The sequence below is a fragment of the Lathamus discolor genome, chromosome 16 (assembly GCF_037157495.1).
Source record: "Lathamus discolor isolate bLatDis1 chromosome 16, bLatDis1.hap1, whole genome shotgun sequence".
Lineage (NCBI taxonomy): Eukaryota > Metazoa > Chordata > Aves > Psittaciformes > Psittacidae > Lathamus > Lathamus discolor.
Window position 1 is genome coordinate 5303795 of NC_088899.1, and position 25368 is coordinate 5329162.

Below are 25368 nucleotides of genomic sequence, written 5' to 3' on the forward strand. Positions count from 1 at the left end.
CTTTAAGGTCCCTTCCAACCCAAACCATTCTATGATTCTATGACTTTGCTTTATGGAGGTTCAGGAGGGTCTCTGGTACCAATTCTCCTTGTTTCCTACATTCCACAAGGAATGGGGAGGGGGCAGAGTTGTCACCTGCCGCACCAAAACTGGTGTTCTATTCTGTTCATCCAACATGGCGGTGGAAAGTCCTTTGTGGTCAACGCAGAGCCTTACACAAGTGTGTCCCTCATTAGGGTCCATGCAATGCTGATTGCATGAGCTGATGAGGGAGGCGGATTGCAGCTGCGTGCAGCTGTATCTGCTGGGGCCATCTTGGCCTACAGAGTGTTAAAACATGCTTAAAGTCTTCACCTCTGCAGAAAGATCTCTCAGCTTTTCATAAGGAGCTCTGGTTACCGTTCAGTCTCTCTTTCCCATACTAACACTGAGCCCCAGCTATAAGCTACCTGCTGTTGTGCCACTTGTAGAACAAGCCCAGAACAAAAAGGCAGCCTCTGCTTCCAACCTCGTGTGCACTAAGAGAAAAGGAGCAGCTCCTGGGGCCAGTCTGATGTGTTAAAAGCTGTCTCGGCCTGTTTGCCTTATCTCTGGTCTTTTCTCCCCTTTCCTCTCAATGTCACCTTGGTGTTCAGTTTGCTTTCTGCAAAGGTATTCCAGCAAAGTCATGTTTTTCCTGCCTAATAGTGTGGGTAGGTTGAGTTGAATTTGGAGCCTATAGGGTATACCTGTCAGCCTTATGCTATCTGGTTGTGTGTGGAGTTATGACTTGCTATCACACCTCTGCATACCATGATGATTCTGATTTTAAAGCTGTGGAAAGTCTCCTAAAAACACAAGATCGTTGGGAAAGAGACACTACTTCTGGGATGTGGTAATGTTTTCTTCCACACTGATCTCCTGGGTTTAGTTTTCAGTGGTTAGATCACAGTGTTTGGACAATCAAGTCATGTTAAGGAGTTGCTATGGTCTCTTCCAATGGTCCTTTCCAGAAGAAGAGGATAAAACAGTTCCTTCTGATCCCTCTCTTGCCATGTTGATGTATCAGAGGTGCTTTGGGCTCGGATTGGGATGCAAGATGCTTTGCAAATGCAAAGAGGCAATTATCCCATTTTTCTCTTCCTACTCCCTGCCTCTCTCCCTCTGCACTTCTGGCTCCTCTCCTCCGCCCTTTCCCCAGCGTTGTGCTGATGGCAGCGTTTATCTGCATTTGTCCTCTGTCCCTGACATCCAGTTATTGATTGGCATGATTAAAAAGAACTGATAATCACTTCACATTAATCCCATAAATGACTTAAGACACCCAAATATTTGCATAATGCATCTTAAAGGTGGCAGCTAAAAGAGGATAAGACCCAAAACTGCTTGGCACAGGAGAAATGGGCTTCCCACTCACCTGTGGGCTTGCTTAAGTAATTAGCCTTCTGCTTGCATAAGGAGGAATCTGAACTGGTTTAGCGGAGGAAGATGCAATGGGTGCTCAAAGGCTTTGGGAGCCCAGCATCCTATCAGCTGGCTGAGCCTGGGGATGGGGGGAGCAGTGGGGAACAGAGAGTCTGTTTTTGTCTGCTGCATCTTGTGAAAATCTGGAGCCAGACGCCCGCTGAAAGTACCTCTGTCTAAAGACTTTCTGTCATAAACTTATCTGATTAGCAGGGAGCTAGACGACAGATTAGCCCCTGCTTCTGCACTAGGGCTGGGCTCGCTGGAGCATCTGAGCAGATCTGCTCCTGTTGCTAGTGCTGATAGCCCTGCTGGGGAGGAGGTAAGGGGGGGATAAGGGGGGATATTTAAAGGAAGATCATAGGTAGGTGATTCTGCAGATAATGCACCCTCCGTGTTGTCCTGCTGGGCCCAGGTGAGGACCCTCTCCTCTGCACCAGGGAGTTGGTGTCATGTGCTGCGTGTCGCAGCAGCACAGAGTGGGTGCTCTTGGCATGTGAGTAGAGGTTGGGAGCGAGCTGTGGCTGTGGGAGGGAGGGCACTATTGCTGATCTGTGTGATTTTGTTCTCAGTGGCTCTGGTTCTCCTGGCTGTCAGCTTCCATTGAGGAAGAGGGGAGGGATTAAAATAGCCACGTTCAGCTTGGAGCCAGCACCTTGTGCTAAAAGGTTGAGTGATGTAACATACAAACAAAAGAGAGCCGTTCCAGCATTTCCATTGAGTGTCATGTGTATGTTTTAGCTTGTTCTTCAGTGTTTGTGCATCATTTAGTCAACAATATTGTACAAGTGGATAGCAGCTTCTAAGCAAAAGCATTTGATAGCTGAACTGCAGTACTTGCTACAGGGAATGTCTTTTTGCTTTCTCCTTCTCCATAAAAAGGGATAAAAGACAAAACTAGTCAACTTAGCAGCAACTGGATGCAAGGACAGCATGATGCTGAACTGCTCTAATGCATTCTCTTTTCCCGGATGGAAGGGAGTGTTATTCCAGGCTCTGTTGATGAGTTGGAAATTAGCTTTGTAAATAACTGTGTCCCCTCAGCTCTGAGCAATGCTGATGCCCAGCTTCGTGGTGGGTTTTTCTCTTTAAAGAAGAGCTAGTCTTCAAGCAACTAAAGTAGCCTTGGGCTCCAGCAGTGATGGAGTGGAAAAAACTGACTTTGTTTTTAAGACTAAAAAGGGTGGCAACTGATAGAAAACTATCAGTTCTTTCAGTTCAAGTTTCTTATTAATTCTGGAATAGATGTGCCAATTCCTACACTTTGAGTTTTTCCATCTGAGATGTAAGTTCTGGCCCACGCAAGTTATATCTGGCAAAAGTGAAATCAGGAGCTCTGGCAGCTGCAGAGCCCTTGATGGGAAATGAGAGTGCTGTTTGGGAAGTGCTTTGCACTTAAGTCTCCGCTCCCCAAAATGAGAGGAGGTTACTTAGGAACCTGATGGGTAGGAGGGGGAGAACCTTGAGTGAAATACAGCTCTGCCAGAGGCAAACAAAAGGCTCTTGCGTGCGCGCACACATATGCTCATACACACAGAAATCAATTATGTGGTGGCAAATAGGATTGCCTTAACTTGGTGCTTTTCTGCTCTGTTGCAGCCGCGATAACGACCTTTCCACTATCATCTCCAACCTGCATCAGAGCCGTCAGCTCGTTATGCCAGAGACCCAGAGCCGCTGTGAATTCAAGAGAAACAGCATCGATGTTGGCTTAGGAGCAGCAGGTAAGCAGCTGGAGCAGGTCCTGCTGGCTCGGGTTTGTTGCCTTCCCTCCTCTCTTTCTCTCTTTCCTTTCTTCATTATTGCAGCAGTTGTTTTGTCTGTGCCTGTTTGTATTACACTTCGGAGTGAGCTGTACGAAGGCTTCTTAATATTCTGGCTGAAGATGAACACTGAAAGGATTTCATGGCAATATTAAAGTCCTTTTGAGATCTCAGCCCTGTGTTGTTCTCAGATCCAGGGCTCTGTGTTCAACTCCTGGCAAAGGAGCTTGCACCAGCGAAGAAGTGAAATGTCCCCAGGGTTGGTGTCAAGTGAAGCAGAAAGGCCTTGCAGAGAGCATGGCTTGATTTGTAATTTCATTAATCAGAGGTTCCCCGTGCTGCCTCGGTGCCTGCCAGCTCCTTTGTGAGCAGGAGTGTTTGGTTTTATTGCTCTACCTGGCTTTGCGGGGAGGCTCATCTGGTTTCAGCTTAATGTGGTGAAACCAGAAATGCTCCTCTTGGGTCCTGCACTGTGCCTCTGTGGATGTCAGTGCAGGAGCTATGGGCGAGGATGCTTTGGTGATAGGTGTGAATCAGGCAACAAGTGAGGCAGTGGTAATAGAGAATTATTTATGATTATAAATAAAAGTTGGGGAAAAACTGGGAATTATGCTATTGAGTGATACCTGTCCTTCCAAATCATTATTGGGTCTCTCTGTGTACGTTAATGTAGGCCTTTCCTGGAAATCTTTTCTATATGTAGCTTCATGTATGTTTGTGGGTATCATATTTTGTTGTAAGTAATTCTGCTGACTGTGTAACTAAACCCTGGATCTGAAGGGAACACGACATCTAACAGGCTTTGGGAATGACTTTGGAGCATATTCAGTAACCTGGCAGGTACCTGGTTTGCCTTTTGTGGGAGGCCTGACCCCTTTGCAGAGAGGTTCCTCCTGCCTGCTGGATTTTGTTCTGAGGTAACTGCTTTAGCGGTCAAGTGTTCAGTCCCATATTCGTGTTGTGCTGAACTGGGGGGTTTGGGGTATGTCTGTAAAGCAACCACAGGCTTTGCTTTCACAGCTGAATCTCCATGTTCTCTTCATTAACCAACCTCCACAGCCCCTTCTCCTACACAGCTCTGAGAGCCCAACTGGCCAGAGGTAGGTTCTTCTGTATGATCGTGCTGGAGTCTGTCTCAGCTGACCCTCTTTGTTAAAATGGTTCTTAATGTTGTTTGCTTACAGAGAAACTGCTGGGCTTGACCAGTGTTGCTGAAGTTCTCTGAGATCCATTCCAGCAGTGTGAAGGGTACTTTTCATTCACACCAGTGTTCAGCAGTAGAAAAGAGCAGATGCGGAAGTCTTCATTCTTCTTTCTTAATATTCTTATTTGAGATTCTCTGGTTAGCTTCTTCACCATAGGAAATGTGAGAAATAGAAAACAGATTGGTGTGTCTAACAGCAGTTGGCCAGCAAAAGAGGAGGTATGGGGATGATGAGGGTATTGGGTATCTAAAGGGAGAGGGGGCATTGTCGCATCTCCACAGGGGCACTTTAACCCTGATTTCTCCCCCCTGTCTGGAGCTGGCTCACTTTACATGTCTGTTGACTAAGGGAAGGCTCATTGGCCAAAGTCTATGCAGAACCTGCCAACTCTAACTTTAGAGGTGTGCTGAGCTGGTACCTGTGTCACCGCCTCTCGGACATGCAAGTCAAGGGAGCAGAAGCAGAATGTGCTGGGATTTGTAGCTGATGCTGATTACTGGGTTTATGTCTTGGTTCTCTTTCTTTCTACTAGCAGGGGTAGAAAGAGAGGATGGTAGAACTAATTTGAAGAGCTAGTATTTAAGGGTTATTCTGAGATGTAGAGATTCAGCCTGCAAGAGGTTTGGGAGTGAGGTAGGGAAGCAAGACACCTCGATAAGAATAGCTGACAGCTTAACTCCTGTTTGAAGTATCCCCTGATACCAGACCTTTAAAGGAAATACAGAAAACCAACAGCAAAAATCTACCAAAATAAGGCAGAGCTCTGCCTCAGCTGATGCTTCTCGGTGACACCTGGACCTGGCAGCCCTGAGCCGAGGCTTCTGCAGTGACAGCAGAAGGTGGTGGCCGAGAGGCGTGTGCTGATAAAATCTAATTGCCCTATTGATCGGCTTCAGAGCCACCGTGGGCCCTGGTGATGATTGAGATATTCTTATGTTTGATGCATGTTAGCAGCATCTCACTGCTCGGGGCACACTGGGGACCTGGAGGTATTACAGAGATCTCTTAATCATGGAGCAAGCTCGTGTGTGTTGCGTCTGCTCAGTGGCACTACAGATTTATTACAATTAGCACTGAGGCGCACAGGTTTCCTTAGGTCCCGGGGGGGTGGGATTTGGGAAGAGCTGCCCTGTTTGTGACTCTGAATTCTGAACTGACTAAAGAAACCCATCTCCTTGGTTTAGGATGTTACCCATCTGCACCGTCTCACGCTGTTGTTTCTTCTCTGGGTTCACTGTTGATAGTATCATGTCCTCAGAATATAGTACATTTCTGCTTTTTCTGCCTCTCTGTGACTGGGAGTGGAGGTGCTTGTGCTTGCAAAGTAAAGAGCACTGGTTTCTGTAGTCCCTGGGTCACCAACTGGTTGTGCAAATCTCAAGTGTGTAAGAATTCGTTGTTTCCAGCACAGACTGAAAGAGCATTAAGTTCTTGTGTTAGAGGATGTTGTTTGAAGGAAGGGCACTCACCTCTCTGACATCTCTGTTGCTCTCCATTGATCAAAGTGCTATCTAGCTCCTCATTTGAGGTCTAGGTCATGTCTAAACTGGGCTTATACCCAGCTGCTGGATTTAATCTCCTCCTACTGCTCTAGCCAGTGTTTGGACTATATGTATTCATTAAACCCAGGGTGGGCTAATCCAGCTGCTGAGAAGTAAGGCTGGCTTTTGCCCAGAGATAGTCCCTTTGTAGGGAAGAGAGGGGAGCTGCTTCACCTAAGTGCTGGCCATGTGGAGGACTACAGAACATACAGTGTGGTTTGGGTTGGAAGGGACCTTAAGGATCATCTAGTTCCAGCCCCCTGCCATGGGCATGGAATATGTAGACCCTACCTGGAAGAATAAGCTTTGGTGATGCTCAGAGCTCCCAGGCCAGTTTATGTAGGAAAGGTGAGTGGTGTCCCTTCTCTTGACTCTGCAGACTTGGTTTTCTGCTGCATCCTTCTCTTGAGGTGTTCTGCAGTGGAAAATGCTGGCAAATGCTTTCCTTGGTGCTAATTAAATTGCAGTCACAATGGGGATATACTATGCCAAATGGAGGAGGAGAAGGAAAAGTGTGTTTAATGGGGTCTGTAGTTCCTTAGGAGCATAGAGAGGCAGCCTGCAGTGGTGAGATTCAGTAAGCAGCTTAATAACATCTGCAAAGGTAAAGCGAGTACGCTTCAGTGCCTCTGGGGGAGCACACACTGGGAGGTGGTGAGCCTAATGAGGATGTAAAAGCCCTTTCCCAATGGATCAGCTAAAGGAGAAGCAGCAGACAGGGTCCAGCGTGGGCACTACCAGAGGGGCTTGCCTTGAGAGCGGATGATGGCACAAGGCGCTTTTAATCTGAACTGAGAGACACACACACAAGGATGAGCAGAGCCAGGGCTGCCTGACAAAGGCACAGGAGCAAAGCTGCTGGTTTGCACATCAAACAGGGATTTAGAACCCCTCTAAGCAGCTCACAGTGTGTCTGTAAACAAGGCCAATCTCCTCTATCCAGTTTGGCTGCATGGGATGGGGGAGGACGGAGGAGGCTTTGCAGGGCTCATGGAGCAAATAGGGTGTCTCCTCCCTGGTGTGCGTGTGCTTCGCACGCTGCTGTAGGATCTGAACAAGCATTTTGCAATAGAGTCCTGGTCCCAAGGCTCTAAACCATTTCTCTCCTGCAAAAATCCTGTTAATTTCTCCTCTTTCTCTCCTCAAATACCCTCTGTTCTGCAGTGCCACATTTCATGACTTTCCAGTTGCAGTAGGACTATTTGCATGGATAGAAGTGGAGGAATCAGGCTCACTGATGCTAGAGGAAGGTGGGTAGATCTTCCCTCTCTTCCTTCTGTCCCTGGTGATTAGAGGGAGTTGGTTTGATGTCTGCATATTGTCTGAGAGAGGGTGCTTACTGGAGACATGGCAGAACATCATGTCTCGCTCCAAACAGCAAGCAGTGTGCTATGGTTCTGTATTTAATGGGTGTGGATTAAAGACCACTTCCCCAGTGATTAGAGGCTTCTTTGCTGGGGTGTGGGAAGCAGCACAAGGCCAGCTTTCTACTGTTGCAGAGCTCTCAGAGAGCCTGGGCTTTTCCTAGGGCTTGCTGCTCGGTTTGATGGAGATGACAAACCCTGAGAGCCTCCTCGGTGACCGGAACAGTTGCATGTTAACCTGATTCCTATGGAAATCCCATCTGATGGGGAGAACAGGACATCTGTGTCCCTTGGAGGCCATGCATTACGTGTTGCTCTTGGGGTGGTAAAAAGCAGTGTTCATCTACGTGTCCCAAAAACATCATGGAAGAGCGCTCTCTCCTTTCTCCATGTGAGGTTATTTGTTCTGTATTAACACTCCCGTCTCATCTTCCCACTTGATGCTCTGTTGTCTAAACAAAGGAGACATTTCAGGAGTGAACTGTAAACAGATCCGCATAAATTGGATCTGTTTGGAATTTGCATTGACAAGGCAGCACTTGTACCTCTCGCACGTGGATCCGTAGCTGATCAAAGCAGTTGTCTTTCTTTGGGCCTATCCCTGAAGTGTGTGCCAACCACAGAGGGCTTCCCAGTGGCTTCGTGGAGACCTGGAGCTTTCATCTGCTGTGGAGGAGTTAATATTGGGGGTGAAAAAGACCTGGGATCAAGGATGTTATAGCTAATGGTTAGAGACAGAACCACGGCGAACGGCTGTTTGCTGAGCATGTGGTAATGAGCTGGGATGCAGGCACGTTCTCATTTAACTAAGCCAAAGAGCAACAAAAAATTAAGCAGAAGCCTTTATTGAACTGCTGCCTTAAATCGAGCAGAAAATCACCTCCGAAGGGGCATCCAGGAGTTGGAAACCCAGGCACCTTGGTTTAGGTGTTTAACCATGAAGGACGCTTGTTCACCCGGCCAACATGAGGGTCTGGGTTCTGTCAATGCCATGCATGCTCTTGTCTTGGATCTGGAGGACTGTCCTTTCTTCATGCTCTGTTTTAGGTTCATTTTTAGTTCTTCTGATGCCTTGTGGGAGTGGGAGGTAACCAGCATCCTGTTGTAATACAAATGGAGATCTTGGGAGATGAAGGAAAAATGTGAAAGCCCAACATGGAAGCCTTTCCTTTTACTGTGCCCTGCAACTGCTCTTGCAGCATAGGTTAGTGCATGGAATCTTGCTGGTGTGAGTGTTAAGGTTTTATCCTTGGCTTTATCACTGCAGGAGGAGAAGGAGCCAAGGCAGTTTAGTGCCCTGTTGTTGGAGTTCAGTAAGCCTTGCTCTTGGCAGGGATTTGAAGCCTGCTTCTGGCAGGAGGGTGCTTGTAGCACCTTTGGGAAGGTCAGGGATGTGTTTCAAGGAGCGTCTCCCTCCCTTTTGGGACCAGGCTCACTGTGACAGCTGAGGTAGCTCGATCTCCTCTGTGCCTTGCAGGGCAGGCTGACCATGAGCCCATTGCTCACTGGCAGTTGAATCAGCCACCAAGCTTATGGCCAGTATGTGTTGTGGCTTTGAAACCGCTGTAAGCACTGACTGTTTCCTCCTTCCCTTGCAGCTCCAGGAAGAGCAAGATTATCCTGCTTCCAAAAATAACCTCTTCCCCACCCCCTGCTCCCACCTCCTTTCCCAGGTGCCTCGCAGCAGCCAGTAAAGAGCTGAAAACAAATCACTGGTGCGGTGACATCTCACTGATGTTATATATAGAAACCCGGTGCAGATCGTAACGTGGCACCTGACTTGTCCACTCCTGCTTGCTGCTGTGGGTGGAAGCGCAGGGAGAGGAGGCACAGAGTGAGTCACTGCCCCTGACCCTGCCACAGGGCAAGCTGATGCTTCAGAGCCAGGGTTTTGACCCTGTTCCTGCTCCAGTGCATGTGTGTGTCTCAGTGTCATCAGGTTTGGATGCTCTGGGTTTAGTTCTGCAAAGCTTAACCTTCTGCTCTTGCTGCACAGCGAGGTAACACTGTCCCCACAGCATCTCCCTATAGCTGTGCGCTTGGGAAGCCTGTGTTGTGATTAGATGCCCAGGTAGCAGGCGTTTTCCAAAGAGATATTGGGAGATTTGTAGAAGGAGCAGCCAGAGGAGGTGTTAGAGGGAATACCAGGATGCTGGCACAAGCCACTCACAGAAGATTGAGCACCTAGAAGCCCACACGGAATTGAGGGTGCTGTCCCTGGTACGTTGTTCTCTGCTCCTTGTATTTAAGCCAACAGCAGTGTGCCTGTGGCTCACAGCTTTGTGAGGTGGAAGTGATGGAGATGTCCCATTGAAGAGAAGGGGGTGCAGGGCTGTGTGTGGGGAGAGCTGTGTTAGAGGAGACACGTGAAAACATTGACCCAACCTTTTGGATCAATAGACTTGAGAGAGGTCCCCCCAGAAAACCAGACCTGACCCCATGAGCACTGTGCCCTTAGAGCCTCAGGGCAGGGGAACCTCCAGGGCAGTGTGTGACCATGACTGCCTATTGAAGCCCTGCTCGCTCAGGCCCTGGTCACAGCACTGCTCCAGTGTGTACCCTGGGGCAGACCGGGCTCATTTGGCTAAAAGGGAAAGCAGATGATAACCGTTACTACAATTACTGTAAAAGGCCATGTATTGGCCTGGGGCTTTTCCCCTCCTGCTGTCTCTGCATACACAGGTTAGCCCAGGTTTCCCCTTTCCCTCTGCTAAGCATGTCTGATGACTTGCTCTGGTTCTTAGCCCATTCAGTGCCAGTCGAGGAGATGGGTGGCCTGTGTATCACCGGGGAACAGGCTCATAAATTAAGCTGGGATCTGTCCTGTGATGCCCTCTCCCCAGATGCCAGCCTATGGTTCAGAACTGGTCAGGGCAGTCAGCAGTGCCGCCTGCTTTACATCAGGTGTGAGCAGCCTTGGGAGGGTTTGTCCTAGGATGGAGGGCTGGGGGTTGGGGGGACTTCATTAATGATTTGCTGTGAGCAAGAAGAGGGTCACCTCCCTGTTTCATTAATTTTTCAGCTCTGCACAACCTTTTTGTTCTCAATTCCTCCTCTTCCCTCTGCTCTTCTCCCTTTTCCCATTCTTTTCCTTGCATCTCTTTGGTCCTCAGACCCTTTTCTCTCCCTTCTTTTTAGCATTCTTAATCCCCATCTCACATATGCACCCTTCTTGCTTTCCATTCCTCTTCCTGCCTTTATTTCCCTTGTCCTCCCTGTTCTCCCTTCCCCACCCTCCCTCCATCTCCGAGCTCCTCGGGAAGAAGACAATTTGAAGGCTTTCCACTCTGCTCTCAGCTGAGAGGCTCCTTCCCTCAAGCCAATCAATGGCAGCCTTTCAGCCCCAGTGGGGCTTGGCAAACATTAGATCAATAAGTTATTAGCACCATTCTGTCAGCTGTAATGTGGAGATTGATCGGGGCCGGGGCTCCTGCATGCTGCCTGGCACTTCCCCAGCCTGATAAAGATGACAGATTAAGGGAATAAGAAAAAGGAATTAAGGAGTCTGGCTGTCAAAGCTGTCACGGGCTGGAGGAGCGCTGGTGTTTTTCAGGGGCTGAAGGAGTGTAATCGGCCACTGAAATGGTGCTGAGGGTACGGCACCACCAGCACCTCTGCTGGAAAGCACTGTCTTCAGCATTCACTTCTCCAAAGAGATGGCAGGAGCTCTGTAGGAGCAGCCAGAGGAGGTGGAGCTGCTGTGCTGGTGGTGGAGGGAATACCGGGATGCTGGCACAAGCCACACGTGGAAGATGCAGCACCTAGAAGCCCAAAAGGAAACGTGGGTGCTGTCCCACATTGCTGTACCCACCTTTTGGCATGGTGGGTTGTTGCGTGGCATTGCCAGGACTGAAGGAGGTGTCTGTGTCAGGGGAATGATGCCAGTTCTCATAGCTTTATATCACAACTATATAAATTGAGGCCAAATGACCTTTGCCTCAGAGGTTTGTGGTCCTTTTAAAGTCTGATCCTTACTGGAACCATGCTTAAGTCTTGTGATTTAACAAGCTTCAGCCTTCTCCTGTCTTGCCCACTAGAACATGCTGCTTTCTAGAGCCATAGAGTGAGTCTCCAAAAGGCCTGGACTTCCAGCCCACCCTCCCAGCCTCAGTCTTTAAATGTCTCCTGGAAGCGAGTGGGGATTCACAAGTCTGCAATTGCTAAAAATCCTCTCTGCAGCATATCAAATGAATTCAGAGCTCTCTCATCTGCACTGTATCCTCTCCATGAGTGGTTTTTCATACTATGAATATTTACCACCTTTCTGTGGCTTGGTGCATGCTGTAAAAATGGATCTGGTGAGATGAGGGGATGTTGATGCACCATCTCTAATAAACCTCCTCGTGATAAACAGGAGGATGGCTCCAGCGTGGTCTCCATCTCCCTCTGTTTCACTCCTTGGGTGAGATATTGGACAGTCCTTGTAGGTGCTTAGCTCCAGCTGGGCAACTGGAGTGAGCACAAGGAGGTGGGAAGTAGCAGGATACTGTTTGCATGGTAGGAGGAAAGGCAGATGGTCTGGTGGGGAGAGCTGAGACAGGGGATGCAGGCAGCTTCTCATGCCTAAGGAAGGATGGTTGATGTGTTGTACATTGGGAATCCTACTCAACTACTCTCTGGTTGCAGGCTTTCACAGCTTTCATATGCCATTAACTCATGTTTAGGAGGGGGTTAGTGAATTTGAAGTGTGATGCTTTGGGAACATTAGCAGATACCTTGGTCTAGGCTAGGTTCAGACCCACGGCAGGAGGGCCCAGCTTGCTCTGCTGTTTGTACTGTTCGTACTCTTAGGACTGGTACAGCAGCTAGCAAAAGGATGCTTCCTGCCCTGGAGAACTTGCAATCTAAATCTAAGTGACAACCAACAAACAGATACAGATGTGACACAAAGGAGCGACGAGATAACCCAGTACAATAGCTAAGGTTGGAAGCCTGCTGCCTGCCATGTCCCTAAAGCCATTAAGCTGACCTGCTGGGAGGAGGATGCTACCTTTCTTTTGCAGCTCATTCAACATCCCCTTTGCAGTGATCCAGCCATATTCTCCCCCTTCCTTGCTAGAACTAACCCTGCCCCATGAGCTGCCATGCCCTTGTATTGTTCTAGCATCCCAAGTCCCCCAAGCCCATTTGCTTCCCTTCCCCCAGCTTCCCCAATGATTATTTTTGTTTCCCATTCCCGTTGCCCTCAGTTAAATTATGGCCCGTTATTCCCATGACCTTGTGCTTCACTCTCCCTTTGTTCCATTGATTCCTGCTGGCAAGGGATGAGGCCGATGTGCAGCCAGATTCCACGCTGCCTCCTGCGTGGCCCCTTTGTGAGAGCGGCTCTGGGCCTGCTGAGACTCCGCAAGCTGGTGCAGCCTCTCACAAAGACACAAGCCCATCATGGGGATGGAAGCCTCCAGGGTCCCCACAAACCTGTCACACTCGGCACAGGACCAGACGGAGCAGCAGGGCTGGAGCACCAGGCTTGTCTGAGCAGAGCAGCTCCTCTGGTGGTGGCCTGTGTGTGCCAAGGGAAAGGGAAGAGATGAATAAACAGGGATGCTGCCAAGACATTTCAGAGTGGTCGGTGGGAATTGTCATCTCCAGGGTTTTAAGTCTGATGGGGGGAGTTAAGAGCAAGAGAGGATGTTTTCCTCCCCTTTATATAATGTGGAAGAGGATGGAAAAAGGACTTTCTTCTCATGAGATGTTGGCTGTCTGAGCCTGGGTGATCTCCCGTGTAAGTTGGCTCAGTTCTGTGTTTACTCGGAGACTTCTGGGTCCAAGAAGCTTTCATAGCAAAGCCAATGATATGGATAAGGAGCGTGAGATAGGTCTTGATCTCCTCCTATTGTGCTGTAGCATAACACAGTGCAGAAAGTCTTGGCGCAGTCTTTCAGCTGTAATTGGGATCCTCTCTATCGTCCACCCATTTAACAACATTCCGTGACCACCTCATGTTTGTTCATCTCCCTTCTGCAGGTGGAACTCAGTCACGAGGACATGGGCTCAGTTCTCACCCTGCCATCGATGCAGTGTGTATCCTTGGTGCATCTCCGCTGCACATTCCCTTGTGAAGAGCGGAGATGGAGTCCCTTTGTCTTTGGGGGAACCTAGGGATAACTTCTAATCTTCACAGCTGATTTAGGCTTCCAAGTGCTCTCTTCCAAGCTGATAATGAAGATGGGAGGTTGAGGATTAGCAGCAGTGCAGGAGTACACAGCACTGTTACCTCCAGGTGATGCTTCCACCCATGGCCTCTTATCTGTGTGTCTCAGGCCCAAAGAGGGCTGTGATCAGATCAACCCACATTGCCCTGGCTTCTGCAGAAGCTCATGTTATGGTGCCATACCTGCATCCTTTCTCTTTATGGTTGCAAAGCCATTGGGTGATGCTTGTATATGGGGCCAAAAGTGCTGTCCTCCTCCAGCTGAGCTTTCCTGGTCTGTCTCTCTTCATGTTTCCCATTGAAGTGCAGCAGGTGAGTGCTGGACTTCTCTCCCTATGAAAAAGGGGAAGAAATCCACTTGGATTTCTTGATCTGTAGGGAAATTGACTTTATTTCCAAAAAGCTCTCTGGATCACTTCCTGTACTAGACTGGGCTGGCAGGAGCCTTGATGTAATGCAGGATCTGGGGACCTGCATAGGAGACAAGGGATGGTTGTGTGGCACTGGTGGCAGTGATCTGTATGCTTGGGGCTTCCTCTAGCACTCCTTACTTGCATTATTGCCTGGCTTAGCTTCATAATGTTACAGTTCTACTGATAATGTGTTTCATTTTCAGCTTTATTTGGCTTCCTTTCAACTGAAATGCTTTGTGGAAGGCAGGAGAAAAGAGGCAAAAAGCAGGGATTTGGGGAACAGAACAGGAGAAAAAATCAAGCCACCCCCCCAGCCATCCCTCCCGTTCTCTAAGGTGGAGTGTTGCCTTTTGGTGGTGCATGGGCTGAGCAAACAGCTATCTGCTGGCTTTGTGGTCGATGAGTGGCAGTGTACTCTAAATGCACAACCTGTCTCTGTGAGGGTGGTAAGGCATCCAGAAGCTCTGCTGCCAGCTCATTTGCAAAACATATTTGGTTTTGCTGCTGCTGCAAAGTCAGGGGGAGATGGACTGTGGATGCTCCCAACCCAGTGCCTTCAACCGCTGTCCTGGTTCTTTGTGGGAGGGCAAAGAATGGTTAGATGAATGGTATGTGGGTGTAAGGGGATGAATTTAGAATACAGGGTGCTGTAAAGGGCATCTGTTTACTGTGTGATGTGCCAAAGCTGTGCGTATGGTTTATGTTGTAAAGAGGAAAGGATTGGTGCTGTAATACGAATACGTTGTCGTTTAGGTTGTGATCTGTGAGTTTAGTAAGTAACTAATGAAAATATAACCTGCCTCTTCTCTGCTTTGCACCTAAAGGGGGGGGTCTGACTCCTTGCACTGCTGGGCTGGCATTCAGGAGGTTGTTACTCAGTCTCGTGCTCTCTGCTGCTGCAGTAAATTTGGGGTGGATTGTTAGATCTTCGTGCCTCCATCCCGGCTACTGGTGATAATTACTCCCTTTCTCTTGCTTATTGTGTATCTTGGTGATTTAGTGCCCACACTGCTGGGGACAGAGGCAGCCTCTGGCACATTGCAGGGCTTTGCCTTAAATAAAGGGAATTAAAAAGAGGAAAATGCTCACTCTGTGATAACTGCCATGAAAACTGCTTGGTGGGGGGGGACCCAAATACAGACTCGGTGTGTGGGATCTGGTGCTTTGGTGCAATGTGGGCCTGAGATGCTGGGAGGAAAACACTGCAGGTCATCCTAGAGATGAATGCACTAACATGGGATCTCCCCGAAGTTCACATCTCAACTGCAAGACATCCAGAGCTCTCCCCATGGCACAGTGTGGATGCAGGCTGTTCATGGGGCTGCAAGTGGCTGTTCTGGAGATGGGTGGGTACAGCTCTGATGGAGATGGTGCTGCTTCAGAGTTACTGTGTGATCTCAGTCTTCCCCTGCCCAAGTGCAGCCGGTTGGGAGCGAGGTGGGACTTGCAGCCTGTCCTGCTGACGTGCCTGGGAATAGCAGGGCATGGTGCTAGTCGGAGCGAGTCTGCTGGCAGATGGGCACACGGGGGTGGGAGTGGAATAGCGAGAGAGAAGGAGTGATAGGAGGGTAATGAGGTGCCTTGGCAGAGTTGTGAAACCAAGGAATCTGCGCTGCTCGTATTCTGACTGCTGTCACATGGAGCTGGTGCTGCTGTCACAGCTCCTCCATGGAGCCTCTCCTGCCTGAAGGATATCAGAACAAGCCCTGTTGGGTTTTGCTGCCTCCTGGCCAGGCTGGGAGGGGCGAGCAGAGCAATGGGGCTTGTGTTGTTTCAAAGCCACAAATCCCGGATGAGAACCCTCCTGAGGAGGATATGTGTGATCCTGGCCTCCAGTGCTGAGGGTTTGCAGCACCAGCCTGGCATTTCCAGGAAAATCAGCATGAAGGATGAAGCGTTCCAAGGGGAGGGAGCTTGTAACTCTGTCTGTGCTGTGTGGCCAGGTACTTCCTAGCATTGATGCTGGCTTAGCAAGCTCATAGGGACTGTGGCTTTGGAGAGGTATTTAAAGGGTAAACTGAGGCAGGAGCTGACTCAATACCTGGGATATGAAGTGCTGAGAAAACTGAAGTGCTGTCACTGCCTGACTCCATCCTTTCCCATCTTCTTTCCTGGTGCCACTGTTCTGTTGTATTTGGTTATGGATGGTTTCAAGCTTCCGCAGTTGTCTCTGAGCATCAGTTCTGTTAACAGGGTCATGGCAAGATACAGTCGGAGGCATCTTGTGCTCTTTAGAACCTCGAAATGCCACTTGGAACTTTGCAGGCTTCCAGCATTACTCTTTGGATGGAGGCAGTGCCTGGCAGGCTCTGCCCTCGGCACTGTGGCAGCCACAGAGCTGTGCTCTGGAGCACCTTGCTCAGTCCAGTGCCAAGGCAGCAACCTGGGCTTGCTTGGCTCAATCCAGAGTAACTGGAGTGATTCTAAGGATGAGGGACAGCTGCTTGGCTTCAGATGTCCCCTGGCGCAGCAGTAATCCTGTTGTTCTTATGAACAGGACCGAGGGGGTTTGTAACCTTTCTTACCCACCACACTCGGGGCGAGCGGCAGGAGCTTTGCCTGCGTGTTGGCTCGCAGGCACATCCACGTGTGCTCGCTCAAATATGGTGCTTGTTTGTGAGATGGGGTTTTTTTCCCCCTTCTTAAGATGCTGCATCTTTAACGAGCCCTTGATAGATGAGAATTTGATGCTTGCAGTGACAAACAGGCTCTTCCTTCCTGCCCATATGCAACATCATGCTTTCAGTTTCCCCAGCCTTATGGGAGGATATTGATTTTAAATCTGTTCGGGGACGCTGTAATTGTATATTAGATATTTTGTGTTGGGTTTGTAAGGCTGCAGTAATGCAAAAGGCTTGAGTGTTTCCGTACAATCTAGAGGGGGAAGATTGCTAAGGACCTTGAGGTTTTGAAGGAGGAGGAGGAGGAAAGGGGGGGGAGAGATTGAGAGAGAGCGAGCGAGAGAGAGACAGATACATACTGTGGTAGGAAGATTCAGAGATCTGTTGTGCTTTTTTTCCCTGTGTTGTTTTTTTCCTCCCCTTCCTCTCCCCCAGTTGCTTTGCATCAGGGCATGAAAGGAGTGGAAGCACCAGGGGGACAAAAGGCACCAGAGCAAATGATGAAACTCAGTAAGGAAATCAACTGGATTCGGAATTTATAGCTTTCGAGCGTTGCATTGATCAGGGTGTGAATAGTCATTATGTGCTTTTGGGCTGCGTGATTAGGAAAGCAGATCAAGGCTCTCAAGATGATGATTTTTCTTACTTTCTGTTCCCCCCCCCCACCCCCGCTTATAATATCTGTGTGCGTGTGTCTGTGTGTGTGTGAGAGAGGAGCAAAATACCAAAGTCTCTCTGCTTGCTTCTGCAAAGAGGAAAAGTACAACCTTATCTGATGCTCAGGTTTCTCATCTCTCTCCTAGATGAAATTTTAGGCAAGAGAAGAGTATGTTCTCCCAACAGCAGCAGTGAGTGTCCTTTAGAAAGCAAGAAAGCCAGAAGTGAGTCCCCAAAGGGTAAGTGCTGCTTTTCCATCCCCCATCCCCTTCCCCTTTCTTCTCCTTTCTTAAGAGTGGAACTTAATTGAAATTAAGGAGGGAGGGGAGGGAGGCTTGCAAAGAGGCTGTGGGGTGGGAGCTGTGAGTGTCTGGCACCGAGGGTGCATGAAGGAGGCTACCAGTGCTCTGTGCTTTCTTTATCTCATCGGAGGGAGGCTTGCAGTGCGAGAAAGGGGTTGCCTCTTCATTAGAATAATTGCTTTATGATTAAAAACAAGCACGCTGCAGCCTTTGAGGTGGATTTTTCGGGGTATTTCTACTTTTCAGGCAGAGTAGCTTGGTTACGTGTTTAATAGAAAAGAGACACACAGGCTTATCGTGCTGGCATCTGTTCCTTTAAAGGGGAAAAAAAAGAAGCCTAGCCGGGAGAATAGGGCTGCCTTTCGTATGCATTTATGGCACTGTTCCTATAGAGATGGAATCTGCAGAAGGTTTCTCTTTTTTACAGCTTCTTTTATTATTATTATTATTGAATCTCTTGATTTGTCTGAAGGTTCTTTGCTAGAAACATGGGGGTTTAAACTTTCTTTACGCCTGGCAAAGTGCGGTGGGTAATGGAGCCTGCAGCTAATGAGTTTGGCTCAAGGTTGTGTAAATGAGGTTTTGCAGGCCCTTCAAGGCTTTGTTGTTAAGTTCAACCTAATTAGCTGTCAGGAATACCCAGCTCCGTCACTCTGCCTGTCCTGTGCTCTTAGGCTGCTAAAACCCCCTGAAAAACAAAGCAGAGTAGAGGCTTGATCCTGTTTTGATGGGTTTGGAGTCCAGCAGCTGAGGCTCTTCAAGGTGGATATTCCCAGATCCAGGGAATCAGTTTGTCCTGAAGCCTTCTTAAGCTACTTACATTATGCAGTACATGTGTTGCATATTGTATATGTGAGTATTGTATATATAAGTATTGCATAATGTATATTGTTCCTTCTTGACTCCGTGTCCCCAGATTGTGATCCGAAAGGCAGCATCTCTGAAAGGATGCTGAATTCTAGTGTCACTTAATATAACATTGCTAATACTGCCTAAGAACGTACTAAATCTCTTCTTTCATGTAACCCTCTCCTGCCTGATAACTCTGTAATGCAAGTAGAAATGTGTTAGCTTTTTACTGGGCTTTTCTGAAAGGTGCAGAGGATCCCTATAGACTGCTACTCTTTACCTGTTTTCCTTGATTTCTTTATCTGCCCTATTCTTGTTATCCCTGTTTCTAGTAGATGTGCAGGTAACTTTCCAGCAGGATGCTTCTATAGATCCTGAAATGCTTTTGTTCCACAGGGGCATGAGGCTCCTGTAACCCACTTGAAACACCTGCTGTCATCTTTGCTGTTTCTGCTGAGTCTGTATCCTTGGTAATACTAAGACATGCATGCTTAGGAAGGGAATCCAGGGAACAGCAACCTGTGTGGTCTGGCTGAGAATGGGCTAAACTAGAGTCAAGCCATCTGGAACCAAACTATTGCATTTGGATTCCCCCTCATAAAGTGGCTGAACTTGCACGAATTGATGGGTTTGCCATGGGAGCAGCAGGGTCACGGGACCTCATTCCATTTCTCGTATGGCCTTCCCACCATTTTTTGCTCACTTGAGTGGGTTGAGCAGCCCTTGGCTTTGCACTGTGCACTCCTCCTTTAGCTCTGAATGACTCAGGGATTCCCCCAACTCATTAACAGAGGGGTTCCTTGGAAGCCCTGAATAAAGAAACTTCTCTTTTCTACACCCACTTGTTTCTCTGAAAGCCTTCCCTGCCCTTTAAAAGGGTTTGAGACAGTGGAAGTTCTGAGCTGGGCCTTTCTCTGCTCTCCCATGTCACCTGTTTATTATATTAGGTCATTGGGGAACCCCTGTTCTCTCCACTGTGGCAGGCATTTGAAGCCTAGGCTGTGCTGATGCTGGAATAGCATAAAGAATAGGGGCAGAGACTTTTGTGCTTTGGGGGCCTTTATCTGCCCAGTCCCTGCTATGAAAATGGGCTCAAAGGGAGGGGCTATAGCCACTGATTCTGTGTCTTAAGCCCCAGACTGTGAGAGCACCTTGCAGCTGAGAGCTCCCAGACTTCTATCCCACCAGCAGTCAGGCAGTGTTCCTTGGCATGGGTACCATGGAGGGCTGGGGGGAAATGGTCCCTCTTTTCCCAGCTCTACAGTAAGGAGCTGGCTGGAAATGGAAGGATCAGAGTTTGTGACAAGCTGTTTTCAAACAGGATGGACCCTAGTGGCTAATTAATCTGGAATTTGGGCACTGCTGCTCTGGAGCAGTGCTGTAAAGTGTGAGATTGTGCTAGAGCCCCAGGCTTGGCTGAGACCCAGATGCTGTGAGTGCAGTTTGTGATTTAAGAATGGGAAGGGAAACAAGGAGCAGGCTCCTCTGGTCCGAGCCAGGTCTGCAGCATCTCCCTGGGATGCACCCTTCCTTCTTCCCCAGCCTGGTGCTGTGCCTGGTGTGGGTGCTGCTCCTCCACCATCACTCTGCTGGGGTGATGCACATCTGGAGATGGGGACTGCCCTCTCCCCGTTGCAGCTGCATTGTCTCCAAACCAGCCCTTTGAAGAGGAGAAGTGACCCCGCACCTCGTGCTGCTGTGGCTGCGCCTGGCCGGGCAGGGAGAAGGGAGGCAGCCAAGTAAATCACTCCTCCTCTCCGACTGAGTGCAAAAACACCTGTAGGGCTGGAAACCCTTCCAGCAGGGAAGCACTAACCTTCCCTTCCCCCTCCCCAAAGCTCACAGTGTGCGCACCAGAGATCAAAAGAGAGCCCTATCTCAGTGGAAACAGGGCTGCGCCAGCGCTGCTGTCAAACAGAGCAGAACGTTCTCGTGTCTAATATGGAAATGTGAGCATATCAGAGGCTTGGCTGAGGGCTGTGCTGGCAGGTCACAGAGGAAGCTTTCTCCCTGGGAGACAATTCCCCAAGTAGAACCCTAGCTCCTGCGGCAACAGCGTGTCTGGAGATGTGCATCTCTGATACCTGGAGACATGAAATAGAACTGAACGACTGCAGAAAGGGAAAACCCAGGAAGAGGGGTTTGGATCCTGTTTGAGCTGCTGGAAAATAAATGGGGTAGAAGGCTCCTCGTTTGGGAAGATTGGAAACTAAACTGGACTAAGTGCTGGGAAACACATGTAGGGAACAATATTGGGCTCACCCCCTGGGGTGGGCTGAAGAACTCATATGCTGCTCCTTCTGCCATTCTCCTTTCTTTGCCGTTGTAGATCATTTGAAACAAAACAAAATCTCAGTGCATGTCTGGTTAATGGAGTAAACCAGAACTGGAGCTGAATGACAGTTCAGATCCAGCCTCTGCCAGTGCGTTCCTCCCCTTTGGAGATGGGGAGATCCGTATGTTGATGGGTTTGGCAGCTGTCAGTTTAGGCCAGATGAAGAAATCATGTTTGGCCCCATTCTTGCTGCCAGCATCTCTACTGCTGGATGTGGTGGGAGTGGGCACAGGCCTTCTCTGCCCTGGCAAGTGACAGTGAGGATCTTACTAAGACCTGGCTTTGGACATGGAGTGAGATCCTTTTGCAGGAGGCTCCTTAAGCTTTTACTGTGGTTTAGCAAAGACGGCCTTCGCCTGTCATGAGCTTGTTGTAGGAAAGGAGGAGATGAACAGGCTGCGTGCTCCCATCTTGTCTGGGATTTATAGAGTCATAGACTGGTTTGGGTTGGAGGGACATTAGAGCTCATCCAGTTCCAACGCCCTGCCGTGGGCACCTTCCACTGGCCCAGGTTGCTCCAAGCCCCTGTGTCCAACCTGGCCTTGAGCACTGCCAGGGATGGGGCAGCCACAGCTTCTCTGGGCACCCTGTGCCAGCGCCTCAGCACCCTCACAGGGAAGAGCTTCTTTTCCTAGTGTCTCATCTAAATCTAATCTAATGGGGAGGCCGAGCCTTGTAAAAGCTTGATGGAAAGGTTGTGTAGCAATGACAGTTCCTTCAAGTAGAGCAGAAAACCTCCGAGAGCCTGAATTCCCTTTGGCTGCACCCGTTGGGACCCTGTGGTGCTGGTGGAGGGAGAAGTGAGCTCCCCTTGGTTTGAATGGACACTGAGCACTCTGGAGCACTGAGAGCCCCAGCAGATGCCTGCCCCAGCCCTGCCTTCCCCATGCTTGCTCCAGGGTCCATTTCACACCTGGCGGCTGGAAGAGATTTGTCGGGATCAGTCTCCCGCATTACCCCTGGTAATGACAAAAGCAGACAGCAAAGCTGCAGCAAAGCTGGAATTACCCCTGCCTGAGTCATGTGAAATCTTCCGAGTTTTAAGTGGTGGAAATCCAGCCTTTCCCTGGACTCCCTCCTCTTAGCCTCCCCTTGCCACCCTCATTCCCCCTCCCCTCCTTGCACCTGAAATCTGCTCTGCGGCTGATCCGATAGAGTTGATGGTAATTAAGTGTTATTAAATCCCCTCCCTCCTCCCTTTTTTCTCTAATGACACAGCTGGGGGGGGGGAATCGGTGTTTTTCTAAATCAGGTCTGTGGCCTGTGGCTCTGCTCCTTAGGCCTTTGGTAAGAGCATCACAAGGGGATTGATGCTTGGTGCGCTTCGGTATTCCCAGGGGAAGCAGCAAGAGAGTAGAGGAGGAGGATGTGGGAGTCTCATTTGGTGGGAAATGGACCTGGAAGGGAATTCTGCCCCTGCTCCTTCCACTGGTGGCTTGCAGGTTTGGGTACCAGAGCTGGGGCGAAGAAGGAAGCAGGCACATTGCTTCATGCAGCTCCATCCTTCAGCTCTGGTTCCTAGGTGTGATGTGCAGGGTGGCACTTGGCTCCTGGCTTGAAGGAAGGCCATGAACCTGTGATTCACACGGGAAGCCTGCGGTCCCTGAGATACAGATCCATGACACGGGTCAGTGGTTGCAGATACAGCCACAAATTGCTGTGAGGATCTGTGCTGAGCTGGATGGCTGGGCTGAAGGGGAGGGGACTGAAGTCGGTGCCCTGGCAGCTGGTGGTGCAACCCTTTTGACTGCAACTTCATTATTATTTTTATAACTACTATTATTACTGATAATATCCCTTCCTATCTAGGTATATATATCATCAATGTAGGTAGTTATAATAATACTATACCTTCCAAGGCTGAAGTGAACCAGTTCCTGAGCAGCCATGGCAGGGCATGTTCTGTTCTGTCCCTTGGGCTGTATTTGATGGCCACAGGCTATCCTTTCTAGCTTAGAGGCCTTCCTGTCACCTGGGAGAGATCCACAGCTCTCTTCCCAGCAAGATGTCCAGTGCCTGCGCTTTTGCCACAGCATAAAGTAAATGGCTTGTGCTCAGAGCCACCACCTTGACTTCGGAGGCAATCTAGCAGCAGAGTCACCTGCCAGGATCCCTGAGGGACAATGTGCAATGAGGTGGATGAAGGAGCACAAATCTGGGGCACACGGTAGGGTGGTCTTGTCATTCACTGAACACGGTGGTGGTCTGGTGACTGCAGCATGGGGGGAGCCCTTCCCTCCCCTTCTGCCTGTGGAGATTGTTCCTGGGAGTTCCTCTCTCAGTAATGAAAAGGCTTTGCCTGTGGGGAAGATCCAAGATAAAACAGTGTTAGAGCAGCCACCGCCAAGGCAGAGAAGGGTAATTACTCTGAGTTCTGCTTACAGTAAACAGAAAGCCTTCTGTGGTTTTATCTCCCTGATTGTTAGAGTGGGATCCCTGCTGCCCAGGCAGCAGGCAGGGCCTTCCTCAAAGCCTCTCCCTGTGCAGTCATTCCAGGCAGATGGAGAGGTATTCGTGTTGGGTGTGATTTTAATGGCCTCAGGGTGCTTAGCCATAAGCCAAAGTGTTCTTGTGACTTCCCTCCAAGAGCCAGGCAGCTGGACTGTCATCACTGTTGGGTGATGCTCGCAGCATCATCTGCACTGGGTGCTTGAACACCTCTCCCATAGTGTGTCCTTGCGGCTGTTCAGAGAGGTGGGGGAAAGAGGTGTGTGTCTGATCAGGAATTAACTGAAAAGAAGAGCTCTCATCCCCCAAGATGAAAGGGTGAGAACTCTGAACTCTTTCATCCTGCCTGTCCTCTGCCACCTTGGGGGTAAGGAGCTGGCTGGGAATTTCCTGTTGTCATAATGCAGTGCTTGTTGCTTTAGGGAAAGGGAGAAAAAGAAGTTGTACTTCAGTGTTCCGTGGACTTTCCTGTGCCCATTTGGAGGTTTAGCAGCTTGTAGGTGTGTCTGGACCCCATACAGTGGTACCTCTCGGAGCACGAGTACAGCTTTTGGCAGCTTGGTACCTCAAGTTCAGTGGGTGTGATAGAGTTGTGAGAAATCGTGCTCTGTCTTTGCACTGCCCCTGTATTTATGTGATTTCCCACTGTATTTCTCTTTGGGAAAGAAAAAAAAAGACCAAATCTTTCTGCTCTTCAGAAAACTCCCACACGCCTCTGCTTGAGGACTCGGTGACTCAGATGACCCCGGAGGAGCACTACAGGCGCATGATGTCGGCGCTGAACGAGCACGGCACCTTTGAGGAGCAGCAGCAGCAGCGTCTCTACCAGCTGGCCAACAGCATGGCAGTGCCCAGCCATGGAGGTACAGGCTCTTGGAGATGGGAGAAGAAGGGGCTCACTTTGCTTTTTGCCTTGTAAGGTGTCTCTAACCCGTGTGTGCATGTAAGGACGGTTTATGGGATGAGGTGTTGTGTGTGTGCCATGCAGTGAATGCAGGTGGTGTGAAACAGTATGCTGCAGACCCTTTCTCCCACCATCTCTTGGGGCATCTACCCTCCACTATCTGTGAATACTAATGCTTTATGTAGCCATTTTGGGGGGGTGGGCTACATGTTTGCTTCCTTGAATCAATGAACTGCAGCATCACTACTGTGTATTTTGCAGTGGCAGAGAGGGGAGTCCTTGTCTTCCTCTGTTTCAAGAGTTCATGTCAATCTGAATATTCACATTCCCATGGTGTCTTATTTAGGTCATAGTGTGGAACAAGGGGAATGAGTGTTGGCCTAACGCTGGGAGGGGTGTGAGATGCAGGTAATGCCAGATATTCCTGCTGTTTGGGATCTGAAACAGCAAGGTGATGTTGCAGGGTTTGGTTAAACCTTGATAAGTGATGGGTTTAGAAAGTTTCTGCAGTAGTTGCTACTCACAGACATCACATAAATTGGTGTTAAAGACCTATCATCTTAGTGAGAATTAGATGTCTATGATGTTACAGACAATTAAAATATGTAGATGAAGCTAAATTGCAGGGAAGACAGCTTAGCAGGCAAATGAAGTCCATGGGCCAGGTTCATCCACAGTATCATCCATTGAAAGCAATTACATCTACATCACTAAGGACTGATCAGGTTCTTCACTAGCCAGAACCAGATTTGCTGTGGAAAAGTGAGGGGAAGGTTGCTGGAAGGGTGAGAACTTCTTCCATACGCAGTGGATGCTTACTCTGGGAGGGCTCCATCAGAGCATTGCCATGACGACCCTGTAGGTTGCAGCTTCCAGCGCTCAGACCTTTCTGGGATGATGTGGTTCTCTGAGGATGAGCTGGACATGAGGATAGCTGAGAGACCCCCTGGGCCTTCTTTATTTAAAGGCTGTTGCATGCATTGCAGAGTGTGCCTCTGTATGTGCCTGTCTGCTGTTCCTAGGCTGTAGCAGCACAGGAGTATTTCTGCACTGGTGTCTGTGTTGAAGGGAACATGCTGCCAGTCTGCTCTTTAAAAGGAGCTCTTTAAAAGGCTGATGCTTGTGCCGTTACATAGGGGAAAATCAAAACCCTAGCCCTGAAGCAGCCTCCTCATTAATAGATAACTGTTGCCCGATGCTGCTGCCGTGTCCTGGGGCTGGAGCGGTGTCCTGGGGGAATAAGGGCTCCGCAGTACCAGGATCTGATGGATCCCGCGTGGATTGCGGGGTTGCTGGTAGGTTTTGCCTCTGCTGCGGAGGAAGCTGGATAAATCCAGGCCGGCTGCAGCCTCCTGCGCTGTGCCTAAAG

General features: G+C 49.3%; 1 protein-coding gene across 1 annotated transcript in view; it reads left to right on the top strand.

The window, feature by feature from the left end:
- The window catches only part of SAMD11 (sterile alpha motif domain containing 11), a 109306-nt gene that overhangs the window by 58751 nt on the left and 25187 nt on the right, over positions 1–25368 (top strand). Inside the window, exons 6-8 of the mRNA XM_065696615.1 lie at positions 3043–3167; positions 17308–17400; positions 23794–23958. Coding sequence (XP_065552687.1) covers positions 3043–3167; positions 17308–17400; positions 23794–23958 — 383 coding nt within the window. The remainder of the gene's footprint in view (positions 1–3042; positions 3168–17307; positions 17401–23793; positions 23959–25368) is intronic.